The 25,265-nt window shown below is 41.6% G+C and overlaps 1 protein-coding gene across 1 annotated transcript in view; it reads left to right on the forward strand.

Annotated features, from left to right (window-relative positions):
* PLXNC1 (plexin C1) overlaps positions 1-25,265 on the forward strand; it is a 95,910-nt gene that overhangs the window by 46,746 nt on the left and 23,899 nt on the right. The window contains exons 11-21 of the mRNA XM_032778954.2: positions 5,196-5,375; positions 6,558-6,645; positions 7,194-7,400; positions 7,493-7,687; positions 8,734-8,836; positions 10,466-10,567; positions 10,977-11,080; positions 13,632-13,685; positions 14,118-14,242; positions 14,800-14,998; positions 16,238-16,384. Of these exons, the coding sequence (XP_032634845.1) occupies positions 5,196-5,375; positions 6,558-6,645; positions 7,194-7,400; positions 7,493-7,687; positions 8,734-8,836; positions 10,466-10,567; positions 10,977-11,080; positions 13,632-13,685; positions 14,118-14,242; positions 14,800-14,998; positions 16,238-16,384 (1,504 nt within the window). The remainder of the gene's footprint in view (positions 1-5,195; positions 5,376-6,557; positions 6,646-7,193; positions 7,401-7,492; positions 7,688-8,733; positions 8,837-10,465; positions 10,568-10,976; positions 11,081-13,631; positions 13,686-14,117; positions 14,243-14,799; positions 14,999-16,237; positions 16,385-25,265) is intronic.

Below are 25,265 nucleotides of genomic sequence, written 5' to 3' on the forward strand. Positions count from 1 at the left end.
GCTAATTTTAGCTTCCCTTGAAGTCTTTTTTTCTTTGTTTCCTTGTTTGCATTTTATTTGGCCTTGCCTAAAAAAAATTTGTAAGAAGAAAGAAAAATGAAGAAGAAAGAGTTTGCCTCCTACCAAATTTGTTTGAGGGGGATCTTCTCCATGCTTCAAAAAGTGCCTCCGTTGCAAGGAATCTATCCCAGTAACTATCGGACATTGCCTGGGGGAAAAGCACATTCCACAAAAGTGTAACTTGTGCCCCAACAACTGAAGCCCAGGTTAAGGCTTAAACTCCTGCTCATGGAGTTAAGGCTTAAACTCCTGCTCATGGAGTCAGCTCTTCAACCCCCAGAATCCCAGCGGGAACGCTCAGTGCAACTTCCTGTGTCATAGGGAAGTGAACCCAGAGAGATTAGTCACTCACAGGACCACTAAGAGATTTGTGAGTCCATGTAGCGAGCCCATCGAGCCAAAAACAATCTCTGGCTCCATCAATATAATCAGTACCGATGGCATAGAAACTGGCTAAAACTGGTACCCAGGGAACGCATGGTACCAAGCCAACAGAACAAGTTGGACTGCCCAAGGACCCAATGGGCATGGGCAAAGAAGCACTGGTACTGCAGAAATGTGAAAGACACAGAAGATCCATCCTGGAGAAGGCTCCGTCAGTACATCTGCACCGGTACTGACTCCAGTGCACGTGGCACCGACGGACGTTATGACCAGGTCCATATCCCCGACTCCATCGGTACAAGCTGCTCAGCACTGACAATCACTGCCAGTACTGACACCATCGGCACTGCCTGATTTCTGGTGTGTGATGGATCTTTTGGTGTCCAACACACTGGATTCACTCTTACTTAGTACTGGAGCCCCGGGTTCACTGAGGTCTCCTTGCCATGCACCACCATTATCATTTGAGTTGGAAAGTGAGAAGGAAGACGTGGGTTCCCTATGCTCTTCTCACTTGCCTTACTGAGCCCAATTTCACGATGGGTCTCAGGCGTATCGCCCACCTGATCCACTGGCTCCCTGGTTTGGCCATTCATGCTACCAACCACCAGGCCCCTACGCACCATAATAGCCATACTGGACTCTTGGCAGGCTCAGAGGCAGCAAACCTTCCATGCCTCCAGTATGGCATACCAACAAGCAAGGAGACACTCTTCTTCAGCTGTGGCTTGGAGGGCTTCTGAATCCCCAGGACAAAGGGAAAAAATTGAGGCAGAGGTGGAAGAAGTGACTCCCAATCCCATCTCTCATTGTCCTCACCAGACGAGATGGTGATCCACCCCATCACCCCCACCGCCATTAAAGACGGATGATTTCAAGTTATTCCAGGAGTTGTCACAAAAGATGGCAGAAGCCCTACAAACATCATTACAAGAAGAAGTGACAAATCCCATCACAAACTGGTGGACATCTTACATTCTTCCACCTCCTCCAAAGTGGCCCTCCCGATTAATGAGGCCATCATATGGCAGACCCCAACATCTGTCCCACCAATGGGCAAGAGGGTGGATAAAAAGTATTACATGCTGGCAAAGGATACAGAATTTCTTTTTTCCCCACTCGCCTCCCAATTCCATCATTGTGGATGCCATTAACACTAAGGTTTGATCGCACTATTTTAAGTTCACTCCTTATGAATGGGACCAGAAATGTATAGATCTGTTTGGCAGGCAAGTGTACTCATCTGCCACCCTTCAGTTCCATGTGGCAAACTACCAAGCCTTGTTAGCACAATATGACTATCAGAACTACACAAAACTCTATTCCTTTATTGACCCACTCCCTGACTCTCATAAGGACCAATTCAAAACCATAATTAACAAGGGCCACCGGATGACTAAGAAGTCCCTCCAGTCTGTGTTAGATGTGGCTGACATAGCAGCATGATCAATTTCCACGGCTGTTGTGATGAGATGGGCTTTGTGGCTTCATTTGTCCGGCTCCCTTAGAGAAGTCCAGATCACAGTAGAGAATCTTCCTTTTGAGGAAACAGAGTTATTTGCAGAGAAGACTGACATGTCTCTCCACACACTGAAGGATTCGTAGACAACTCTTCAATCCCTTGGGATCTATACTCCCATCAATAAAAGAAAGTACAGTCCTATGCCACCGTTTGAGCCCCAATCAGCGCAATATGCATCTCAGTACCCATCACAAAGATCTTATGAGCCACAGAGGAAGGAGCTAAGGTTCCACAGGTGAAAGTAATCAGGACCCCAACTGACTTTATCTCAGCCCTCCACTTTGAAGTGGTAATTTTGATGGGTTGGTTGAGGTGCCCATAGAACACTCTCCTCGCCATCTCAAACTGGAAAACCTCACCCATCCCTTCTGAGATCAAGTCTCCTCATTCCACAACACATGGGAACAGATAACCTCTGACAAGTGGGTGCTGGAGATTGTCCAGAATGGATATGCCATTCATTTCTCCTCCTACCCCCTTTCCAAACACCCTTGCCTGTCCTTCTTCAGAGACCCTTCTCTTGAGAGTCTACTACATTTAGAGGTAAACCATCTCTCAGCATAGGAGCCATAGAACCTGTGCCCATACATCTCAGAGGCAAAGGCTTCTACTCTTTCTACTTCCTGATACCAAAGAAAAAGAGAGGTTGGTGACCCATACTGAACCTCAGAGCGCTCAACAAATACATCAAAGCGCAGAAATTCGAGATGGTTATCCTATCAATGATTATTGCAGCATTAGATGGGTTCTCAGCCCTTGACTTTCAAGACGCCTACTTCCACATTTCTGTCATACTGAGTCTCAGACATTACCTCAGATTCATGCTGGGCCAGGACCACTACCAGTACAGAGTACTCCTGTTTAGCCTCTCATCAACTTGTAGGGTATTCTCCAAGGTCCTTTTGGTAGTGGCAGCCCACTGACACTCTCAGGGCATCCTGATTTATTCTTACTGGATGACTGCTTTCTCAGGGCACGGTCCTTCACAGAGGCCCAATGAATCATCCAGACCACACTGGGCCTATAGACCTTAACACATGTACAGAGGCTAGAATTCATAGGAGCCAACCTCAATTATGTTCAGGTGAAGGCTCTCCTCTCACATCACAGATTCCATAGTCTCTCCTCGTTGATAGAGACAGTACAATCCATCCCCTAAATTATAGCCAGACATTGCCTACAGCTCCTGGAGAAAAAGGAAACATCATATTGATTGCTCACACATGGCTCCTATATGGCCCAGACAGACATGGTACCTTTACCTGTCACAGCTGGCATTATATCCACCAATGACTCTTCCAATCACACCTTATCTCATGTTGCAGAATGAGAGATGCACTCTCCATCCCAATCTGTGGGTTTTCCAGCTCAAAGCGTTGCTTCTTCATGGTGCCAGCACATGGAGACATCTTGCTTTGAGGAGGTACAGGAGGTGCTGTTACACAGTAGTAAAGGAACTACTCGTCGTACCTATTTTCCATTTTTGCAAAGATTCCAGATATGGTACCAACTTAAAGGCGTCATCCATTATAGAGCCACCCTACTGGTATTCCCGGACTACCTGTTGGCTTTCAAGAAATTGTGAATCTCTGTTAGGTCACTAAAGTTCCATTTTTCAGCAGTTGCCACCTTCCACCAACAGATAGAAGATTACTCAGTTTTCTCCCATCCAACTACAAAGAAGTTTCTTAAGGGCATAATGAACTTCTTCTCACAACCTACACTTCCCATTCCTCAATGGGATCTCAATTTAGTGCTAAAAGTACTAGGTAGACCACCATTTGAGCCTATGGCCACTTGCTCATTAACTCACCTTTCCATGAAGACAGTGTTCCTCATAGCCATCACCTCTTCAGGAAGGATAGGGGAAATAGTAGCTCCAGTGGCGCATCCCTAAGGTCACGCTTTAGACCATATCCAGAGTTCACTCCCAAGATGACTTCCGCATTCCACGTAAATCAGCTTATTCAGCTTCGAACCTTTTATCCCAAACCTCATCAGTACGATAGGGAAGCCATTCTTCATATTCTTGATGTGAAGAGAGCTTTGGCCTTCTATTTGGACAGGACAAGAGCCTTCAGAAAATTTCTGAAACTCTTCCTCTGTGTTGTAGATAGATCAAAAGGTACAGTGATTTCAGCTCAGAGACTCTCCAAGTGGGTCTTGGGCTGTATCATACTCTGTTACCAACTGCTCATTGTAACACCTTACCCTGTAATATGCATGCATTCTACAAGGTCGATCTCCTCATTGGTTGCCTTCTCCAAGGGTATCCCCATATCAGAAATATGCAGAGCAGCGACCTAGGCATCTGCACATAACTTTGCAGAACACTATGCAATCCTGAGGGATTCAGCTGCAAATGCCAAATTTGGTGCTACCGTGCTATCATTCATATCAGACTTGACTCCAAAAGTTCCTGCCTCCAGTGGTGGGCACTGCTCAGGAGTCACCTCTAGTGGAGCACCGATAGGGGCTCTACTTGAAGAACAAGAGGAAGAGGTTACTCACTTGGTGCAGTAGTGATGGTTCTTCAAGATGTGTGTCCCTATGGATGCTCCATGACCCACCTTCCTCCCCTCTACTTTGGAGTTTTTGTCACTGACTCTGTGGTAGAGAAGGAACTGAGGAGGGTAGCCCGCACATACTGGCTAGCCTCGTGGCAGGTGAGGAGCAGTGCATGTGCGGGCAGGGTAGACAGCTACAAAAGTTCTCCAACCAGCAGCACGAGGACTCAGACACACCTACAGTGAAGGACCCATAGGGACGCACATCTCAAAGAACCATCGTTACTGCACAAGGTGAGTAACTTCTTTCTGGGAGTCTTTTCTCCTCTCTCCATCTCTTCAATTTATGGCCTGCCTGCAGTAACATGGAGAGATGACTGGGGCTTCTGTCAGTTTGTTTAGTGCTACTTGGACTGCATTGCATGATCAGACCCAGGGATTCTACAGGATCTTCACTTGGGGCTCTATGGTGCATGGCAGGAGGGGCGCCACTTTGGCAGTTTAGGCAGGAGTCTGAGCATCCCTTTTTTTTCTGCTTGGAGCGGCAAAAATGGTAGAGCCAGCCCTGTGGCGCAGCAAGGATTTGTGCTCAAAATTTTTTACTGATAGGGGAGCATGATCACAAAAGTTTGGAGACCACTGCTCTAGAGTCATAGCTTGAGTGTCTCTGACCTAGTTAAAATGCTGCAAAAACATCTTCACTGTTTTTCTTTCTCCTCCAGCATACAAGTCAGCAAGGTGTTAAATGACACACACGTGAGATTCTCTCTCCCACCTAGACGCAAAGAGGCCAAGAGTGTATGCATAAAGGCCAATGGGCGTAAGTGTTCACCACCAATCACAGTATATTATGTCTCTGAGCCATCATGTACAAAAATGGAGCCAAACATCACTTGGGCCAGGTAATACTTGTTTTTGTTTTATGTTTTGTTTTTTATAGATTTAATAAAGCTTAGTCATATTATGTTAATATTAGAAATCTTAACTGGCTGCCAGGTCCTCGGCTGGCATAAATTGGGATGCCTGTATTGGATTTCAGTGAAGCTGTACTCATTTACACAAGATAAGGTTCTGATCCAATAATCCAGTTATTCACCGCTATAACCTATTTGGGTGTATAGCAGGAAAGAATTTAGCCCAATGAATTGAATTGAAGCAATATTTCATGTGCAAAGATGATCACTGTATCTTAAAAGAAAAAAAGATAAATTTGTGGAAAAGTACAAAACTATTTTTAATGCTCCGTAATAAGAAGTGAAAAATAAACCTTGGTACTAAGCTGAGTTCTGGAATGAAAGTGCCAGGATACTACAAACATATTTTGATTTTCCCCTATAATTTATTTTGGCCATACATTGTGAATTTCCCCTTCAAGACTAGCTGCAGAGTTTCTCCTTGATGTTAAAAGTATCTTTTAAAAAAAAACGAAGTGAACTGAAAGTAAAATGAAAATTCCCCTTCCTTGAGTAATATGTATGAAATGCCCCCACTGACTTGTCTTTGGGCCAAAGTGCCAAATGCTTCCTGTGAGGTGCTCTACACCCTCAACTCCTACTAAAAGACAATGGGAGTTGTGCATAGTCCTAGGTTGCTCCAGGAGCAGCAAAACAATGTGATGCTCCTTTCTCAGGGTAGATCTTTGGCTTATGCTCTGGCGCTAGCCCTTAGTGAGCACAATTTTGGTTAATACAAGCAAATGCATTGTTGCTACCTGAATGGAAGAAAATGTATGACTAACTGAGAAGTAATATATACCTATAGATTATTAGATCATTTGAGGCTTGCATTGGATCTCTCGTGAGCAAACAGGATTTGCACCATGAAAGAGGCATGTAACTATATTATATCTTTGAAAGTACTTTCAATGTAACTTTATATAACTGAAAAATCAGTCATACAAATTACCTAGCTCTGCAACTTGTTTTTATTTTATCTACTGTTACCAAGGCAAACCGTTATACACTGTGGCTAGTAATTCCTTCTTGAATAAAACATTTGAAATGTAAACAGGAAAAACAAGATATGTATTTGTTTGTGGGGAAAAACTAACATTAACCCCTCAATTTTTTAATTTTTTTTTATAGTGGCGGTCGCAAAATAACCCTCTTTGGGAGAAATTTTAATGTGACAGACAGTGTCATTATTTCAGATGACGAGAGATTAAAATTTACTGTAAGTCTTAACTCCTTTGCAATAACAAAATATGTGTTTTTAAAGGAATCATTTTTGTTCTTAAGCTCTTTCAAAAACTTAAGCACATGCTTAACTTTACTCATGTGAGTAGTCTCATTGAATTAAATGGGACTACTCGTATCAGTAAAATTATGTATGTGTTTAAATATTTGCAGTCAAGGTCCAAAATAGTTAATTCCCATGCATAGTTCTCCAAGGCCTTAAAGTTCTAAGGATTGTCCCTCTGATTTTTCTGTTTCTTCACTTCCTGAAAGGCTTTGCATTCCAGCAACCCTCTCCATCACCACCACAGATACAGCCTTAGAAGAGTGCGTGGCTGGTGCTATGATTGGTGCTTAGAAGAACAAAAATGACCAATACAGAAACTACTTCAGATATAGTACACAAAGTATTTCTCTTAAATAGAAGGTTTATCAGTTTCCCATGTGATGTCAGCAGGATTTAAAAGTGCTATTAAGTGCCTCAGTTTCTTACTGTATGTACCTTGAAGAACTTCAGCACTGAGAGTTTTGCTGTTTTTTTCCTAGGTCTCTGGATGTCCTGGAAGTACTTCTCCATGTAGTTTCCTAACACCAGATGTTAGCCTTTCAAAAGGGTGTAAAATTGTTAATGTGTCACTAAAAGTGGAAAATGTCCTTATACCTTGTATTAAATTACAATATTGTCCTGACCCTATATTTATTGACTATCAACTGCATACTGAGATGGACCCACATCTGGAATTAAAATTATATGTAAGTTTTTAAAAAACAAAAATTCACATATGATAGTTTTAAGTTTTACCACATTTAATAATAGTTTCCCATTTCAAATTTGTTCTCTTCAGAAAAAAAATGACATCTTAGATATTTCTGAAAATGAGATTGGCGTTACTCTCACTCACACGATGAATGATATACATTTGGAACCTATAATCTTCAGCGTTCAAAATATTACCAAAACCCCAGATCATACTACTATACTGTGCAAAGTCAAAAGAAAAAAACCAGGCAAGATTGAGTTATCCACTGTGAAAGTTTGGGTGAGTAAAAATTCTTTCCGTAGTGATTTAACATTGTTTGGCTTTTATGCTTATAAAATAGGTCCTACAATGTTAATTAGCTGATCATGGATCTCCTTTATAATTAAAGAGTGAAATAGAATTATAACATATCTTACCTAAAATATTTCACAGCCAAGTTGTCTTACTGTGATGCGTCTCATGCTCAGGTTTAGGTGAACTTGCAAGATTTGTTCATGTGTAGCTGATAAGCTATATGAAAACTTCAAGACCTGTGAGCTATCACAGTGTCTTATGAGGAGTTCAAGGGACTAAGTGCTGCTCCTCTCAACCTCCTTGGAGCAGAACCAAAGCAGAAGAGGGCAGGATGCATGCTTTGCAGCTGTGCCATCTGTGCCACCTTCAGGGTGTGGTTGGTTGTAACTGAGAAGCTCCACTGGCTGAAGTAATTCCCCATGGAGGGTGAGGAGGTAATCCAGGGGCTGGGCTACAGAAGTGTGAGCCTAGCTAAGGGCAAGGAAATGACCTAGGTTCGGTGCAAGGCCTCTACCAGAAATGTTGTTTTTCTTTGGTGTTGACTTGAGCCTTACGTTTGTCTTTCTTCTAATCAGGGTAGACATCTGTAGTGAAAAGAGCAGTTTTTGTCTCTGAAAACTTGTTTTTACTGTCTTGAAAATGGCAACATTTTTGTTTGCAGTGATTCTGGTGAGTGCAGATATTTGGCTGGTTTGAGGCCAAAATCTGCCTTTGCTTACACCACATTAATTTCAATGTGGCTAGTCTGAAATATAAGTGATGGCAGCATTTGGCTCATTGCCAGTAGTTTTACATTTTTCACACAGCACAGTTTTGTTCTTTTGGTTTAACATAAGATATGGTAAATGTTATGTTTGGATCAGTTCATATATGTTTTTCCAAACTGCTTCTTCCTTCCCAATGATTTACCTAGTCAGGGTTCATCACTTCAGCTGAAGAGACCAGCTGCTTTATCCACTGAACATGATCTTCTGCAAACATGGACTAGAGTAGCTACATTCCACTAATACAGCTGTCTATTTTTCCATTAGGTCACATTAGGAAACTTTTCACAGGAAGTTCAAAAGAAATCATCGCACAAGTATTTGTATGTTCTGACTTTGCTCCCTATCTTATTACTGGGTGTAATTGTTGGTAAGTACTGTTATGCATTACCCTGTAATTTGATTTGCTGAAAGAGATCATTACAGTGTATACCTTAAAAGTATCTGGGATTGTCCAGGATGATAACAGAAAGTCTGATATTTTTCCCAGGTTCAGTTGGGAACAGCTAGGTAGATTATTCTGCTCTGGTGGCAAAGTTCATCATCATAGACTACAAGATGTAACAAGGCTGTCTCAGTAGCCAGTTCTTCCAGGAAATGCACCAGGTGGCCATGCAAGATCTAGGAACTACAGCCCAGATCCTCAAATGTCTTTAGGTGCCTAATTCCCATTGAAATCAGTGGGAGTTGGGTGGCTATATACCTCTGGTGATCTGGGCTTACATTCCTACATCACAAGTTAGCACCTTCCCAGTTGTCAAAACAAAGCTCCCCAAGGGCAAGTGTCTCCAGCACAATTGCTTATCATCAAACATTGGTTGTGATCATCCCATTTTAGATGATTCATGAGTTTAATTAATTGTAGTTAGTTTGGTCAGGTGTTTATTTCTCACCCATTCTTTTCATTATTTTAATTCTGCCGTATTTTTACTCCATCATGTTTTGTAGTGAGAGGCATGTCTCAGCCTTTATTGCTACCCTTGTCAATGCCTCTCCTCTCTCACAAGTGTTAACTAAGCAATTTGGAAATGCACATGCCAACTTAAAATATTTCTCTTGCTTGTAAAATCAGTCAAGTTTGAAGAGTTTTATTCCACCGTCTGTCAGATGCTGCTGCTTAGCATGCAGATTTGAGTGTCTTATCTGTTAAAAGAAAGTCAGCCTGATAATTCTGAGATCTAAATAAAAGAAGTGTGTTATTAAAGAGTGCCTTGCACATTGGATACTATTGTCAGCGGACTGTGTTTTAAGCAGTCGAGCCTAGTTGTCAGAGCAGGAGTCAGGCCTAGTGTTCAGAACGGGAATCAGACCTAGTGGTCGGAGTCTGAAAGCCAGAGCCAAGGATTGAGAAAGGTTTATAATCAGTAACCAGGGCCGAAGGTCAGAACCCAAGTCAGAGTCCGAATGCCAGAGACTAGGGTTGAGACAGAGTTGGAGTCAGGAGTCAGTGCTGAGGGTCGGATCCAACTTACCAGATGTCAGGGAAGGCAGGAGTAGGGCTGTTTCTGAGACAGGAGCAAGGATGGGACAGGACAGTAACAAGGCTGGGTACAGGACAAAGTCTGGGCTGGATCTGTGGAGAAGCAGAGCGGAACAGGGTGTGGCAAAAGATGAGGAAGAGAATCAGTGGGCCTGTGTGTTGAGCAGCCAGTGAGCTACTGCTGCTCCAGAGTTTAAGAACTGGCCTGCTGGCTTCCTGAGCCAGTCAGAGAGAGTGGTCTGTCAGGAAGCCTCACTGGTTTGCTAAGGTGTCAGGAGTACAGAGCAGGTGCAGTTACAGGGCTTTACTCCTGAGGCCTGGTCCATGACTAGGACTCCTCTGTGCTACTAAAATGGAAATTAATAATAATAATAATTAATACAGAAGAGTGTTTCTAGAGATCCTTTTTTTTTGTTACACTCATTTTCGTTTTATTGTTAGTATTGGTATATAAAGCAAATTTGTTCATCTTGTTTCTATATTAAATATCTAATACAATTTTCTTTCAATTTTTTTTAGTGGCAATAATAGTAACTAAGTACAAATCCAAACAGTTAACCCGTAAACTGAGTCAACAAATTGAACTGTTAGAATGTGAAATTCGGAAAAAAATACGTGATGGTAGGTCTGCACAGCTTTCTTTTGTTTAATAAGTATATCATTTCTGAAATTAAAGTTCCATGAAGAGACTCACATTTTTTTAAATATTTTCTTTCACAGACTTCATTAAACAGAAATAGAATAGTTTGGAATGTGAATATCAGAGTTTCTTGTTAATGTTGGTGTGTAGTAGGAGCTAATTCTAGAAGCTAATAGCATTGTGTGTAACAATTTACTTCAGCAAAATTGAAGATAAAAAAAACTGCATCCAATCAATGTTTTTCATCCCACAGAGATTCAGCTAGAAAAATAATGCATCAAGTCTTAGAACTGTTTTTAAGAACATCTTTTCAGGGTCACATTGAAAGCTGTAATTGTGAAGATAATTTTGCATGATCAAAACTAACGTTCCAGGGGGTTGTTATTTCAGGATTTGCAGAGCTACAGATGGATCAATTAGATGTGGTGGATAGTTTTGGAACTGTTCCCTTCCTCGACTACAAACATTTTGCTCTTAGAACTTTCTTCCCAGAGGTAAATGGTTGCTAGTCTTTTAGGTGTAATCCTTCCATGGTAATGAAGGTAGTTATCAAGTAAGGACCAAATAGCTCATGTAAATATCACCAGGTGATTTTCACAGGAGGCCTTGTATACTACTCCAAATCCAGTAGAATAGTGCTGGGCAAACACTGCGGGGAGTGCTTAGATCTGTTGATCGTAGGTTCTGTAAAACTTCATATGCTCCAAGTCTAAATTTTTAAATTAAATTGACCCTAGTGTCCCCTTAATTCATATGTGTTTAATGATTGTGTGTGCCATGTAAGAGTCTCTCACAGCCTTGCCTCACTAGATCTGCCTCCCTTCATGAGACGACCATTCCTAAACCTGCATTTTATCTGTTGCTTTTTATCTCTCACATGCTCACCTGTCTGTACAAAACTTAATTAAGTTAACTTAAACAGTTTGGCTAACGTGTTTATATCAAGGGATTTCCTCATTGGCTCAACTTTAAGCCTGTGCTTTAATGTTATTCTAAATAGGGACTGGGCTTAAGCAAGTGTTTATATGTTTTCTGAACTGGGGCCAGTGTTACTTGAAACATCATGACATTTAATAGCATGAGAAGAATGGGGGAAATAATTTCCCTGGAATAGCTGGAATGATACCAAACTGGGGAAGAAAATACCAGTCTCAAATATCTTTCAAAGTTATATTATGAGACTAACCAAAGCCCATGAGTTTTTAGTATACATACTAATCTTCTAAGAGTATCAGTATGAACAAGTACTTTTCAAAAACAAATACTTAAACAGAAAATATTTTGTTGTATAGGTGGCTCAAAGGAGAAGATGGGCCTAGATGGTTTGTATAGTGCCTAATACAATGGGATCCCAAAACTGACACTATAATGTGAATATTAAATATGAATAACAATAAAATTTTCCAAATCTGATATAGATCTATTTATACCAGAGTAAATCAGGAATAACTCCACCAAAACCAGCGGACTTACCCAAGCTGCAACTGGGAGATCATAATAGGGGTCCTGTTGCTATAAATTCTGCATGGTTTCCTTTTGTTTTCTTTTTTTACCAGGAATATTAACATGACAATATTATAATTATTTTTAGGAGTTCATCTGCTCTTTCTGCTTATTCCTCATCAAAAATCTTAACTCTCTTATGAAACAAACAGGATGGGGTTTATAATCTGTCATTTGCTATCAAAGTGATCAGGGTGACAACTAGCATATGCCACACTTATCTCATGTATTTAAAATATATTATATATATAAAACTTCCCATGTTTTGTTACTTAACCCTATATCTAGCCACCATGGCTTTGATTTTCATTATTAACTCTGGTATTTTAACTTCTGCTTGTGTTTTGTTATTTATATATGTATATTAAAAACCTTATTACATTTCTCTATATTTAACCCTAATTTTTACCTAGGTTTTCATGCTTTCCTTCTCTCTCTCTGTCCTTTTCCTGAACTGTTTTGTTTAACCTTAACCATGTCTGCTTTGTGTAATTGTTTTTTACCTTTACCACATTGTGTGTGTGTATGTGTTTTGATGTTGAGTGGGGTGCTTATGGAAGAGAGGCAGTGGAAATAGAAGGCCGAGGATGGAGGGAGAGGCTAATGGAGACGGAGAACAGCAAAGGCTAATAGGCATTGGAAGAGGAAAGAGTGGGAGGAAAAGTTGGGATAAGGATCAGGGGACAGGAGCAGGAGGAGTGGCAAGATAGAACACACAGGAAGAATTCTCTGTGTCAATGAAAAAGTGGATAACTGTAAATGCCAACAGAAAAGTCTGTTAAGTGCCTCTGAATGAGTTTGGAGGCCAAACATACTGATTTGGAGAAATACAGGCTCTGATGTGAGAACCTCTTGGACTGTGAAGGCCTGGTACTCCCTGCTGCTAACGCTGCTAGGAAACTGGGGTCTTTTAAGATTTGCCCTTGGAAAACTTCTGCTGACTGCTAACAAGGCTTGCAGCACAGTGCTGGTCAGGGGTTAGTGGGACCCAGTGTCCACTATGGCTCCTCTGTGGTTTAATAATATGGATTTGCCTCAAAGGGTTGTGGCAGACTTACTTCATGAACTTTGAGATCCATTGTATGAAAAATGTCAGCAGTAATAATAACTGCAGAGAAAAACTCTAAATTTGGCTAAGCCCAGGGGTTCCTGACATCCAGAAGAGTCATACTATTGGTTTAGTGACATCCGGGAGTAATGCATTCTGGGGTGTCCCGGAAAAGCAGCAGATTTTTGTGTGATGATAATAAACAGTCTTTCCTATGGCATATTAGAACATGGCTGGGCTGACTGACCTCCACAGCCTGGGAGTGAGGGCATTCAGCAGCATACCAGTAAATCTGGCCTAGCTTAATCCTGAGTTTCTCTTTGCAGTTTTCCTTTATGTTACATGCCAGAACTTTTGCAGAAATCACAGAATACATAAATTGCAAGTGCATTTAGAAGCCCAAATCATCTTTAGTCAGCGAAGTCTGTTGCCTTGGGTACATGCTTAGCCTTTGATATTTCTAACAGTAATACATTACCTGTCTTTTATTTTAGTCAAGCGGCTTTGCATCCATTTTCATTGAAGACATGCACACTAATGTGTCACGGGTAAGTCTATGTAATATAATTTTACTTTTATTTAGTGATTATTCTTTTCGTCTATGTATGATCATGGTCGTCACCATAGAATCTGAGCACCTTCCAAACGATCCATCAGATTAAATTTTCTCTACATTCCTTCCCATGTGGGGAAAAGTTACATGGCTTTATGTATATAATGTAGAGGCATATATGTATATATGAAAACAGGATCTTATAATGGGAAGTATCAGGCAACTTTAACTGTAGGTAATACTACCTGTATATAAAGTGTGTGTGCGTGTGTACAGATATGCTGTGGGTGAAATCCTGGCCCCATTGACATCATTGGCAAAACTCCTATTGATTTCAGTGGGTCCAAGATTTCATCTTGTGTGTTGCTTACCCTCATTTCTAAGAATTAAGGACCTGTCATGCCTTATTTTTGTTTAACTGTTCCAGAGCAGAGACCCCAGGCAAAAGGATGAAAGCCTCACCATGTTGCATGCTTTAATTTGTAACAAGGATTTTCTTGTTACTTTCATTCACACCCTTGAAAAACAGAAAAATTTCTCTGTGAAAGACAGGTATAGTATGATTATGCCTTATAATCTTCAAGTCATAGAATTAAGAGAAAAATTACATGGATTATGGCACACACATATAGTTTTCACTACATACAAAGCAAATTTAAGCTTTTCCAAAGTATTTTTCCTTGTTCTTCACCTGAAACAAGCCATTAAAAAGAGATCAGTAGATTTATAGATGCCTGTAGACACTGAACTAGCAAAATACTTCACCTCAGAGCAAGCAGTTCTTACTTTATAATTTGGAACTTTTCTTTCATTGAAATGGAAACTATTCTTCTTCAGAATTAAATTCGGATACACAAAATACATTTTTTTTTAAATTGCTGGATGGGATGATCCTGTGTACTTTAAATTTTATAGAGACTTTAGTGGGTGCTTGGGGTGCCTAAAAAATCAAGGTTCAGCATATAGGCGTAACTGAAAGGTGTATGTTTTTTTGATCTAATGTCACAGTAAGCTGTTATGAAAGGCTTAGGATCACCTTTCTATTATCATAGATTTGAAAAGCAAATTCCAGACCTTTTAGCTATGACTTTTTCATTTTTTGTAAATAGGTGCTTGTTGGCATCCTTCTTGACTATTGCACTACAAAGTAAACTAGTCTACCTAACCCATATTCTAGAAGTCTTGACCAGGGACTTGATGGAGCAGTCTAGCAATACGCAACCTAAGCTCATGCTAAGGCGCACAGAATCTGTCGTAGAAAAATTGCTGACAAATTGGATGTCTGTTTGCCTTTCTGGTTTTCTTCGGGTAAGTTTGACATCTTTCCACCACCTTAGACACTAGAATAAGGAATATTTTCAACATAGCACATGCTGACTTTTTCCATGCAGAACTCACGAGAGAGCCGTTTGTGCATGAAACCTAACTTTCTATCCTGATCACTAACTTTCTATCCTATTACTATCCTGATCACTTATATAGACAGCTGTCATTATGCAAAGGTAAGAGAAGAGCAACTGTATAAATGATGCTAACAATCTGTACTTGGGTTGGACTTTAGGTAATTTTGAAACTCTGACATTTTCTTCTGTTGCTTCACAGATTATCATCCAAACCCCATCAGATATTTTCTTGTCATGTCAGAAGATTCACATTGTGGTTAGAATACAATGTGTATCCTCCTCCTCAAAAGCTATTATAGAGCTATGCTTTGAGAGAGTTTAAAGGAAGGCTGTCATTTTGAAAACCTCACTTCTGTTTGAATTTTTTTTGCCTATTGTTTTTGCAGCTAACACCTATGATTAATGGAACTGTAAGAGGTTGGGGGGAAAAGATCCCTCTCATTTTACAGTCTGTTTAATTTGGTCCATTTGGTTGCATTTTGTGTGCAGACAGTTTTGTTGTTTGAGGTTGTACTTCCTGTTTTGTGCACTAATATGATGACATCTCTCCCGTGCCCTGTTTTGCAGGGAGCTCACGTGCTTTGCCCTAGGGGCTGCAAAGTACAGCAGCAGGGTAGTTTGAAGCTGGCAACTTTCCTGGGACCCAAGTATAGAGCAAGGGGACAGTCAGAGGAAACCTGTTCTTTACATCCCAGTCCTCTTCATGGGGCTGAGGAGCAATGGTAGCTTGGGAAGGTAGGGTGACCTACACAGGGCTGGGGAGTGAGTGATGCCTGAGAGAAGATGACAGGTCCTTCTGAGAGCTCCAGAGGCAAGCTAAGCCAGGCCAGAAGAGGCAGGGGAGGCAGGCTTTCTCCACTAGCTGCCTGCCTGTGCCCAGCATGGGGCTCTGAGCTGTCGTGGCAGGAGCCCCAGGTGGCTCTTCCCATTTGAGTAAGAGAAACAGGAGTTAGATGGGGAGTTACGAAAGAACAGATAAACCTGCACAGAAAGTATTTTTAATTGCAGGACAGCTGAGCAACTTGACTAAAAAGGAAGTTAGTTTGACAGGCTTCAAATTGTTGATGTCCCACTAGAGTTCCAATGGGAATGCAGAAGAAAGAACTAAAGCTGTTGCTTGTTTGTATTTGGTCTTATTTCTTAGGAGACAGTTGGAGAACCATTCTATAAGCTTGTGACTGCCCTCAACCAGAGGATAAACAAAGGGCCGGTAGACGTAATAACTTGCAAAGCCCTGTATACACTAAATGAAGACTGGCTTCTGTGGCAAGTGACTGAATTCAAACCAGTGGTATGTTTGCCAAGCTGCTTTTCCTTCAAATACTGAAATGTTTTGAAAGAACCCACAACATTCTTCTTACAGAAGGATGCTAAATTGAGTCTCTTAGATATTCCAGTGATGGTGGTGATATAAGTACCTAGATAGATAAAAATAGGCAGAAAACAAAATTATTATTAACACAGTTTCAAAACACAGTAGATGTGAATTAACCCACGTTTCACCAATCTGATACCTTCTGCTTCATAGCAGTGATCTAACAGCCAAGCTCGTGATATTTCAGGTTATTCTTATTAAGAATTATACTATAGAACATTTGCAAGTACATGATGAGGTATTGAAATAAATATTTAAAACTAGATTACATTTATCAACAGTACACAGGAAATTTTGTGATGCTGGATGCCTGTGATTTTATTGTGCTTGCTTACTCAATAATCCTCAGAATTCAGTAATTCACTGTGGGCTTTCCTGTCATTAACTGCAAATTAGTAAAGTTGTAGTGTGGTGGATTTTAATTAGTTGCCTTAATAAAAACAAGATCCCTATGAAACTTAGTTAAATCATAAAATTCCAGGGTGATGGTGTCAGAACTTTCCTCTATGCATAGATTTGTTACATGCATGAAAACAAATACAACGTTCTTACCATTTTGCACTTATTGCTGAATTACCAAGATATCCTTTTTTTTAAAAAAAAAGATGATCGCAATAAGGTAATTAAACATGTTCTGTTTCTTGTGTGCTATGAATCCTTGGGCTTTCTAGGTTTTTTACTGATTTGTAACAAATATTTGATGCTGCACATTTAATGTTCTGTGATAAAGATATGTTATATCTAAAATTATTAACTGTCTAGATCAGAAGTTTCCCAACTGTGATCCATGTACCAAATGCTAGTGGTCCACAGAGAAGCGGCTAGTCCCATGGCATTGGTTGTCCTCCTTATTTCTAGCTCTAAAATACATTGAAAGATGTTTAACACTATATTAAGGGTGAGATTTCAAAAAGCACCTAAGAGACGTAGGTACTGAGCTCTCAGTGAAAGCTAATCTAATAGTTTCTTGGTTTTTCAAATATGCATTTTGCTGCTGTTGCCGTGTGGCCATTATGCTATCAGAAAAGGGAAGGGAAATGGTTTGTGCAATGCTACATGGGGGCTGAGTTGGTCTGTGTGATTGGGAATGGAAGGGGAAGTGAGAGACCGATAACTTTTGTTAGAATGTTCCAATGCCCTGCTCCAGGTTCACTCAGTCTGGCCCAGAGTTAAAACATATATTTAAAACAGAAAATTACACCAACTTGAGCATGATCCCAGAGCAGTATATGATGGAATCTGTGGGTTTGAAAAGTGAAAAAAGGAAACACAAACTTTGGAACTGAAGACTTCAAGTGTGGAAGAGCAGACAGCTGGAAGATGCAGATTACTATCAAAATGAATGACCTTTCTTTGAAACAAATTAGCCCTGTCCAATAGGAGTGTGAGGTCTAACATGGACCGGTCAACCAGCAGCATCCTACTAAATGGAAAACAAAGCTTTATGATAGCGGACTGAATATTTTGAACAATCAGGTCTACTTTACGGACAAAAAAGAGAAAGGTCCTGCAAGGCATCACTGAGTGATTGACTCTTGGAAGCCTTATCGCTGAACACAGAGGAGCAGCAATGTTATTAGAAGTAGGCCTACCGCATAAGAGTGAAATACATCCAGTTTCCAATTAAAACATCCTGGATATGTTAATATTGGTCACATTTTTATTAGATCTAGGAAACTAGATGAAGGCCATGTGATTTATGAAGATACTTATCAGCAGCCATTGCATCCAAGCAATCCCCAATAGAAAGCCAGAAGTATGAACTGTGGTGATCAGAGAGAATTATGAATTATAAATGGGACTAATAGTGAGCATGCCCTTCATTGATAATACTTATCTAATCTTAGACTAAATTCTGTTGCATTATTTGACAGTTCTAGAACCTCTTGGTGGCTGATTATGCCTGCAGCCCTAGAAAACTCATATTCTCCTTTTCTTTATCCTCCCACCCCCTCAGGTTCCCCAGTTTCCACCATTTATTTCAGTCCTGTGTTGGTTTGTTCAGGCTTCTGAGTGTCATGTTGCCGGATTTGGTTTCTTTCTTCATTGTTCTGCATAGTATTTCTCTAGCTCAGGGGTGAGCAAACCTTTTGACCCAAGGACCACATCTTGATGGGGAAATTGCATGCAGGGCCATGAATGTAGGGCTGGGGCAGGTGGTTGGGGTGCGGGAAGGACTGTGGGGTGTGGGAGAGGGTGTGGACTGCAAGACGGGGCTCAGGGCAGGGGGTTGGGTGCAGCAGGGGGTTGGGGTGCAGGGGGGATGCGGGGTGTGGCATGGGGTTGAGGTGCAGGCAGGAGGTTCAGGGCAGGGAATGCGGGATGCCCAAGTGGTTTGGGATACGGTCTCTGGCCCAGCACCGCTTACCTGGAGCGGTTCCAGGGTGGCAGTGGCACAGAGCAGGGCGAAGACCGTCTTCCTGCCTGTCCTGGCCTCTCGCCACTCTCGGAAGCGGCCGGCACCACGTCCTTGCGGCCCCTGGGGGATGGGGGGCAGAGGGCTCTGTACTCTGCCTTCCCCTGCGGGTACCTTCCCCGAAGCTCCCATTGGCCGCAGTTCCCAATCCCAGCCAATGGGAGCTGCGGGGGGCGGTGTCTGGAGACGAGGGCAGCACACGGAGCCCTCTGCCCCCCATCTCCCAGGGGCTGCAGGGATGTGGTGCCAGCCGCTTCCAGCAGTGGTGTGGGGCCCACGGCACCATGGGGGTAGCAATCCTGCGGGCCAGATCCAAAGCCCTGACAGACCGGATCTGGCCCGTGGGCTGTAGTTTGCCCACCCTTGCTCTAGCTCATCCTTTTTCTCTTTTTCCAGGTGGGTGTGCATATTATCACTTATCATGGACGTCACATTGGTGGCATCCTTAAAGTGTGTCCTAAATATGTCCATTGTCGTCGTCTTGCCATGTTTGATGCGTTAGTTTGGTTTGGTCTGTTAAGAATTTCTGCTATTGAAAGAAACTCTTTCCAATGGATTCTTAACATCTTCTTCAGACAGTTACTTTGGAATGAGTTGAGTATATCAATTTATGTTGTAGATTTCCATGACTCTGCTCCATAAAGGAGGACATGATGTTAGTGTTATAAATTCATACTTTTGTGTCAGTGCTAATCATGCTACTTCTCCAAATCTTTTCAAGTTTATGAAAATTGTTTGCTGCTTTTGATATTCATTGTGTGTCAGCCGGCATGGTGTCACCATCATTGCACATCTCCCAACCTATATAGCTAATATGACTTTCTTCTAGTGTTTCTTCATCCGCTTTAGTGGTTACTTTAGCCATATATTTTGTCTTCCCCTTGTTGATGAACAAGCCAACTTGTTTGACCATATCAGCCAAAAGCTGCATATTTTCTTTGATTAACTGATGGGTTGAACTAAGCTGGACAGTGTTCTCAGCAAATATGTTGTCATCCAATTGTGCTTTATGATGTGTCCATTAAATTCTTCAGTTGCCTTCTGCAGTTACTTTCATAACATAGTCAATGACCAGTGCAAACAATAGTGGGGACATAATGCAATCTCTTTGTACGCTGTCAAAAGCCTTCTGGAAATGTATAAAATTGATAACAAGCTGTGCTTGCCACTCCATACTTTGCTCTATAATATGTCTGAGAACATATGAGCTGCACCTGATCTCAGGGGTCGAAAATATGCTTGTTTCTCTCTAAGTTGAAGAGCTATTTGATTCTTGATACATTCCAGGATGATGTTGCACATGATTTTCCCAGGCACGAAGAGTAATAGGATTCCTCTCCAGTTAGTAGTATCAGGGGGTAGCCGTGTTAGTCTTTTATCAGAAAAACAAGGAGTCTGGTGGCACCTTAAAGACTAACATTTATTTGGGCATAAGCTTTCATGGGTAAAAAACCCACTTCTTCAGATGCATCTCCAGTTATTGCAGTTGGTTAGATCACCTTACTTTGGCAATTTTACTATAAGGCCTTACTTTGCTGGGTTCCATATTCTGTCCAGTAACGCAAGGAAAATCTGGAGGGCTGTTTCATCACTTGCTTTAAGCATCTCTCCACTATTATTATTCTCTTCTGTTGCTTTCCTATTTTTTGAGTTTACTGATGGCTTTTCTAACTTTTTCCCATTGTAATATCTCCTAAATCAATAGGCAGCTCTAGGAATAGGTCTTCATCATATATTTCTAGTAATTTGCTCGGGTTTGGTCTTTTAGGCTCAAACAAGAGATCAGCTTCATGTGAAGAATATGATGGGGATTGGTCAAATCCGTAAGGAAGCCCATGTCATGAAAAGTGCCTTACTCAAGGTCACATCAGTAATGAAAATAGGACTTTGAACTGTGAGAACAATGTATGAGGCTACTAAAACTGCCCAAGTAATTAAAGAAATGGATAGATACCATCTTGATGTCCTTGGAATCAGTGAATGTACATGGATAGGGCTGAAAAAACTACACTTCAGAGGAACAAATAACACCATCATCTTCGAGAATGTGGATGACAGACATGAAGCTGTTGTAGCAATCTTGATGTTGAATGAAGCTGATCAGACACTGACTGAGTGGGAATCAGTCAGTGGAAGTATTATTAGAGCTTGCTTTCAAACTCAGTTATTCAAACTATCAGTCATCCAGTGCTATGCGCTAACCAACGAAAAGCAAGATGAGGAAAAAAATCCTTTTCGTGATTTGTTACAGGATGTGTTAACAAAGGTCCCAAAACATGATATCATAGTGACTATGTGCGATTTCAGTACAAAGTAGAAATTTACAGTGTAAACTACCCAATGATAGGTGGAACAATATTTTCCTACTAAAGTCCAACATGGTACTCCCCAGATGATACTATAAAGAACCAATAGATCATTCCTGTATTTAAAAAAATGTTTTGCAGCTCATACGTGCATACAGGGGAGCAGATGTGGTCAGTGACCATACCCTTTGTATCGCTTAATTGAAGTTCAAGTTACAGAGGATGAAGAAAGTTAAAAGACAACTGTGCATCAACAGCGCACAATTAAAAGACTGAAACACAAAAAACAGGGCCGTCCCTAGCCATTTTGGTGCCCTACGCAGCCCCCCAATGGAGGGGGCTGTGTGGGGTCCCAGGCCGAAGGGTGGGGGATGGCCCCAGGCCTCCACGAGGGGAGAGGCTGGGGGGAAACAGCCCCCTGTCCCCAGCCTGTTCCACTCCCCTGGCTCCCAGCCTTGGGGGGGCAGGGGGAAGCACCCCCCAGCACTCACCAGCGACGAGGCTGGGAGCCAGGGGAGTGGAGCAGGCTGGGGTCAGGTTGCTCCACTTACCATGTGGTGAGTGCAGGCCCGACCCCTGCAGCAGTCCTCAGAGGAGTGGGGGCGGACCAGGGGTGTGGGCTTTGGGGAAGGGGTGGAGTGGGGGCGAGACTGAGGCAGAACAGGGGCAGGGCTTTGGGGAAGGGATGGAATGTGGGTGGGACTGGGGCAGAGCAGGACCAAGGGCTTTGGGGAAGGGATGGAGTAGGGGCAGAGCAGGGATGGGAAGAGGTGGGGCTGGGGTGGAGCAGGGGCAGGGGCCATGGGGAAAAGGTGGAGCAGGGGCTGGAGCAACACACAGCTGCACAGGGCACCAGGAAATGTGGTGCACCAAATTTCCTGGTGCCCTAGACTGCCGCGTATTTTATGTATGGGTAGGGGTGGCCCTGACAAAAAGTGCTTTTCAGCTTGAACTGAAGAACAGGTTCAGTGTTTTAATGGCGTTAACTGAAGAGAACTAAGACATTGATGCTCTGTGGGAAATCATCAGAGTGTGCTATCTGGAAAGTGCAAAGACACTTCTAATGACAATGAACTCTAAAAGGGAAGAATGGATTAGTAATGCTGCTTGGGTGGCAGTAGGAAAGAGAAGTGTACAACAACCCAAAAACTGTTAAATGCTAAGACATGAAGCAACAAGCAAGTGGCAAGAAGAATACAGAGCTCTGGACAGAGAAGTAAAAGGAGTGCCAGCAGAGATAAAAGGGCATATGTTAGTAAAATGTCCAGGGGCTGATGATGCTAGCCCAAGAGGTGACTGTACAATCTTGTAAAAGACATCAAATAGCTAAGAGGAAACTTTAGCAGTGGAGACCCTATTAAAGGTGCAAATGAAAAGACTCTTAGCACAGAAGAACATAGGAAAAGATGGACAGAACATTTTCAGTAAAATGGCCTAGTCTAATTTCTCCATGTCTATTGCATTTTGTAGTCTGAGAGACAATGGTAGGATGCTAGACTGGTGGGCAATTTCAGTGGCAAATATAATTTTGCCAGTTCCCTTTTAATGAACAATATTCTTTCTCAGTTTTTCACTCAGTGTAATAAATGGAAAAGTACTACATACAGAACACTGACAAGACAGAGATTTGAGATACCATGTAGAGCTGGAGTAAAAACTGTGTGCTGTATGTGGTAACATTCCTTTTCCCAGGTTATCTTTCTGATCTTTGACGCAAGAAACATTATTTTGCATATACCTCTGTCTTAAACCACAGCATAGTTGCCATCTGCTGCTGTTTATTAGCTCAAATGCCTCACTTAACTAGAGCAATCACAATTTGCTTTCATTTACAGAAACAACTGTACGTCTGGAAAAATGTCTTTAAATGTTGAATTCAAACCTCTTTTTTACCTTGTTGGTAGCAAGAAAAAAATGGTCTTTATTTTACCTGTCCTTTAGCCAGTTTCCAAGCCAATCTCCAGTCAAGTAGGTCCCTTCCAAATGCTTGTCTTGGTCTCCTTAAAATCGTTGTTAAACCTTTCTTGCAACTTATGTTAATCCTTTGGTGCAGAATTGTGATTTACTACTGCTAAGCACTTACTCCTAGTGCATGCAATCTCAACTCTGGATATTACTCTGGGTTACCTTAAATGGCCTGTAATTTCGTCCTGAATCTTTCCTTAAGTTAACTTGTACTTTTCCTTGTTTCCCATGCAAAACCAGAAATAGCAGAAAAATACCTATTAATGTTTCTCCAAGATTTCTGTGCTTCCATCCATGTGTCTGTTTAATGTTGTCTGACCTTTAGTGCCCTTAGCAATCTTAAGAGCCTTTTCATAATTTTATCATCTATGATTTCTGTTTTAGTTTTATAATTTGTGGGTAAATATGGTGCTCATGAAGGTTAGATTCTAATTAAAGCTTGCTCATGCTAGGCATTGAGCAGTCAGGCAAAATCTGATTCATGAAAATTTCAACTGTAGAGACAGGCAAAATAATTGTTGGTTTTTTTATTGGCAGGTGTACCATTACATCACTCTGATGCTGTGTTTTTAGAGGAGGTTTTTGTTTTATGTATATGCGTATATATGTTGCTTATCATCTGAGCATCTCACACACATCAGTGAATTTATCTCCTTGGCACCCCTTTGAGGTAGAGAAGTATTATTATGCTCATTTTATGCAAGGTTTAGATCTGTGAATCTATAAATGCTTCAGTGCTGCATACTTAAGAGGCTGCCTCTCTCTGTGTGTGATACTGTTACAGCTGCAATCAGTGGAGCATTGCAGCGGGGACACCCTTGGTGTAAAAGAGAGGACATTCTCTGTGAGAGGTCTGATAGATATGGGAGATCTTACTGTATTAAGTTTACGTATCATTGTGGGCCAGGGATTGTATATAATTCTACAGGGGAGTGTGACCACAGCTCCTCCAGGAACGAACAGCAGTGAAGGGTGATTAGGCAAATTCACTCAGGTTGTTACACCTCCAGAGAGGTACTGCCACCTGGGGAGGTTTACATATACCAGGTCGAACTGGATTCTTCAGAAGCCAACAGGCAAAGAAAGGACTTTTAGATAAAAAGCCTGAGTTTAAATTGACTTAGGGCTTTCTTCCTTATCTACTAAATGGACAGGACCTTCTGTCTGAGGCAGGTCCCCAATCCCTTGAGGGACTTGACCTATTAGGGCCTCATAAGACTGGTGGGTGACCTCTGGTAATCTTTTAACATTCTTATAGGAACTTCTATTGTTTTTATGTGATTTTTCTATAGTGCTTTTACCTTAAGAATAAATGTGCTTGCTTATAAAGATCTGGGTGGTAACATAAAACTCCTGGCGATTATGCTGTTCATAGCCTTTGAAGAGAAAGCAAAGCACAGACGGCAGCATGTTTAAGCAGTCTGGTTTGCTGGAATTATCACAGCATAGGCAGGGAACTGGGCAGCCTGGGGAAAAACCCCAGTCAGAAGGAGAGAGACACAGGTCTCCACCCAAGAGAAGTGGTGGCTAAGGAACAGGGAGTCTAGAGCAGGTGTCCTTGAGGGACTAAAGAGGGGGAAAACAGATTTAGTTACCCTGAACTGTGACAGGGGGAATCTCAGCTTTTAGACCAATTCTCCCCTCTCATCCACTCTGACTGGAAATAGCTTGAATGTGATTACTTTTAGGGCACACTGCGAGGCCCATCTCTTAGCCAGGGCTGCTGGGGAAGCAGAGGCATGATCGGATCTAATGTTTATATTGGGTTTGATTTTACTGTGGCTGATTATTTTTTGTTTGTGGGATGTGGAGTACTTTCTAGTTCTACTTCCAATTGATTTTATTTGTAAAAATTTGGAAAATGTATCTAGATGCTGTTTTGAATCTATTGTTATAAATCGAAATAAAATAAAATAAAATATTGGCCTGAACGTGAGAGTGAGAGTCAGGAATTCCTGATTTCTCATCCTAATTCTGGCACTTACTATTTGTCTTTAGGCAAATCACATAATTCTGTAAAAGCAGCAGAGAATCCTGTGGCACCTTATAGACTAACAGACGTTTGGGATCATGAGCTTTCGTGGGTGAATACCCACTTTGTCAGACGCAG

Source organism: Chelonoidis abingdonii, chromosome 1 (assembly GCF_003597395.2).
Source record: "Chelonoidis abingdonii isolate Lonesome George chromosome 1, CheloAbing_2.0, whole genome shotgun sequence".
Lineage (NCBI taxonomy): Eukaryota > Metazoa > Chordata > Testudines > Testudinidae > Chelonoidis > Chelonoidis abingdonii.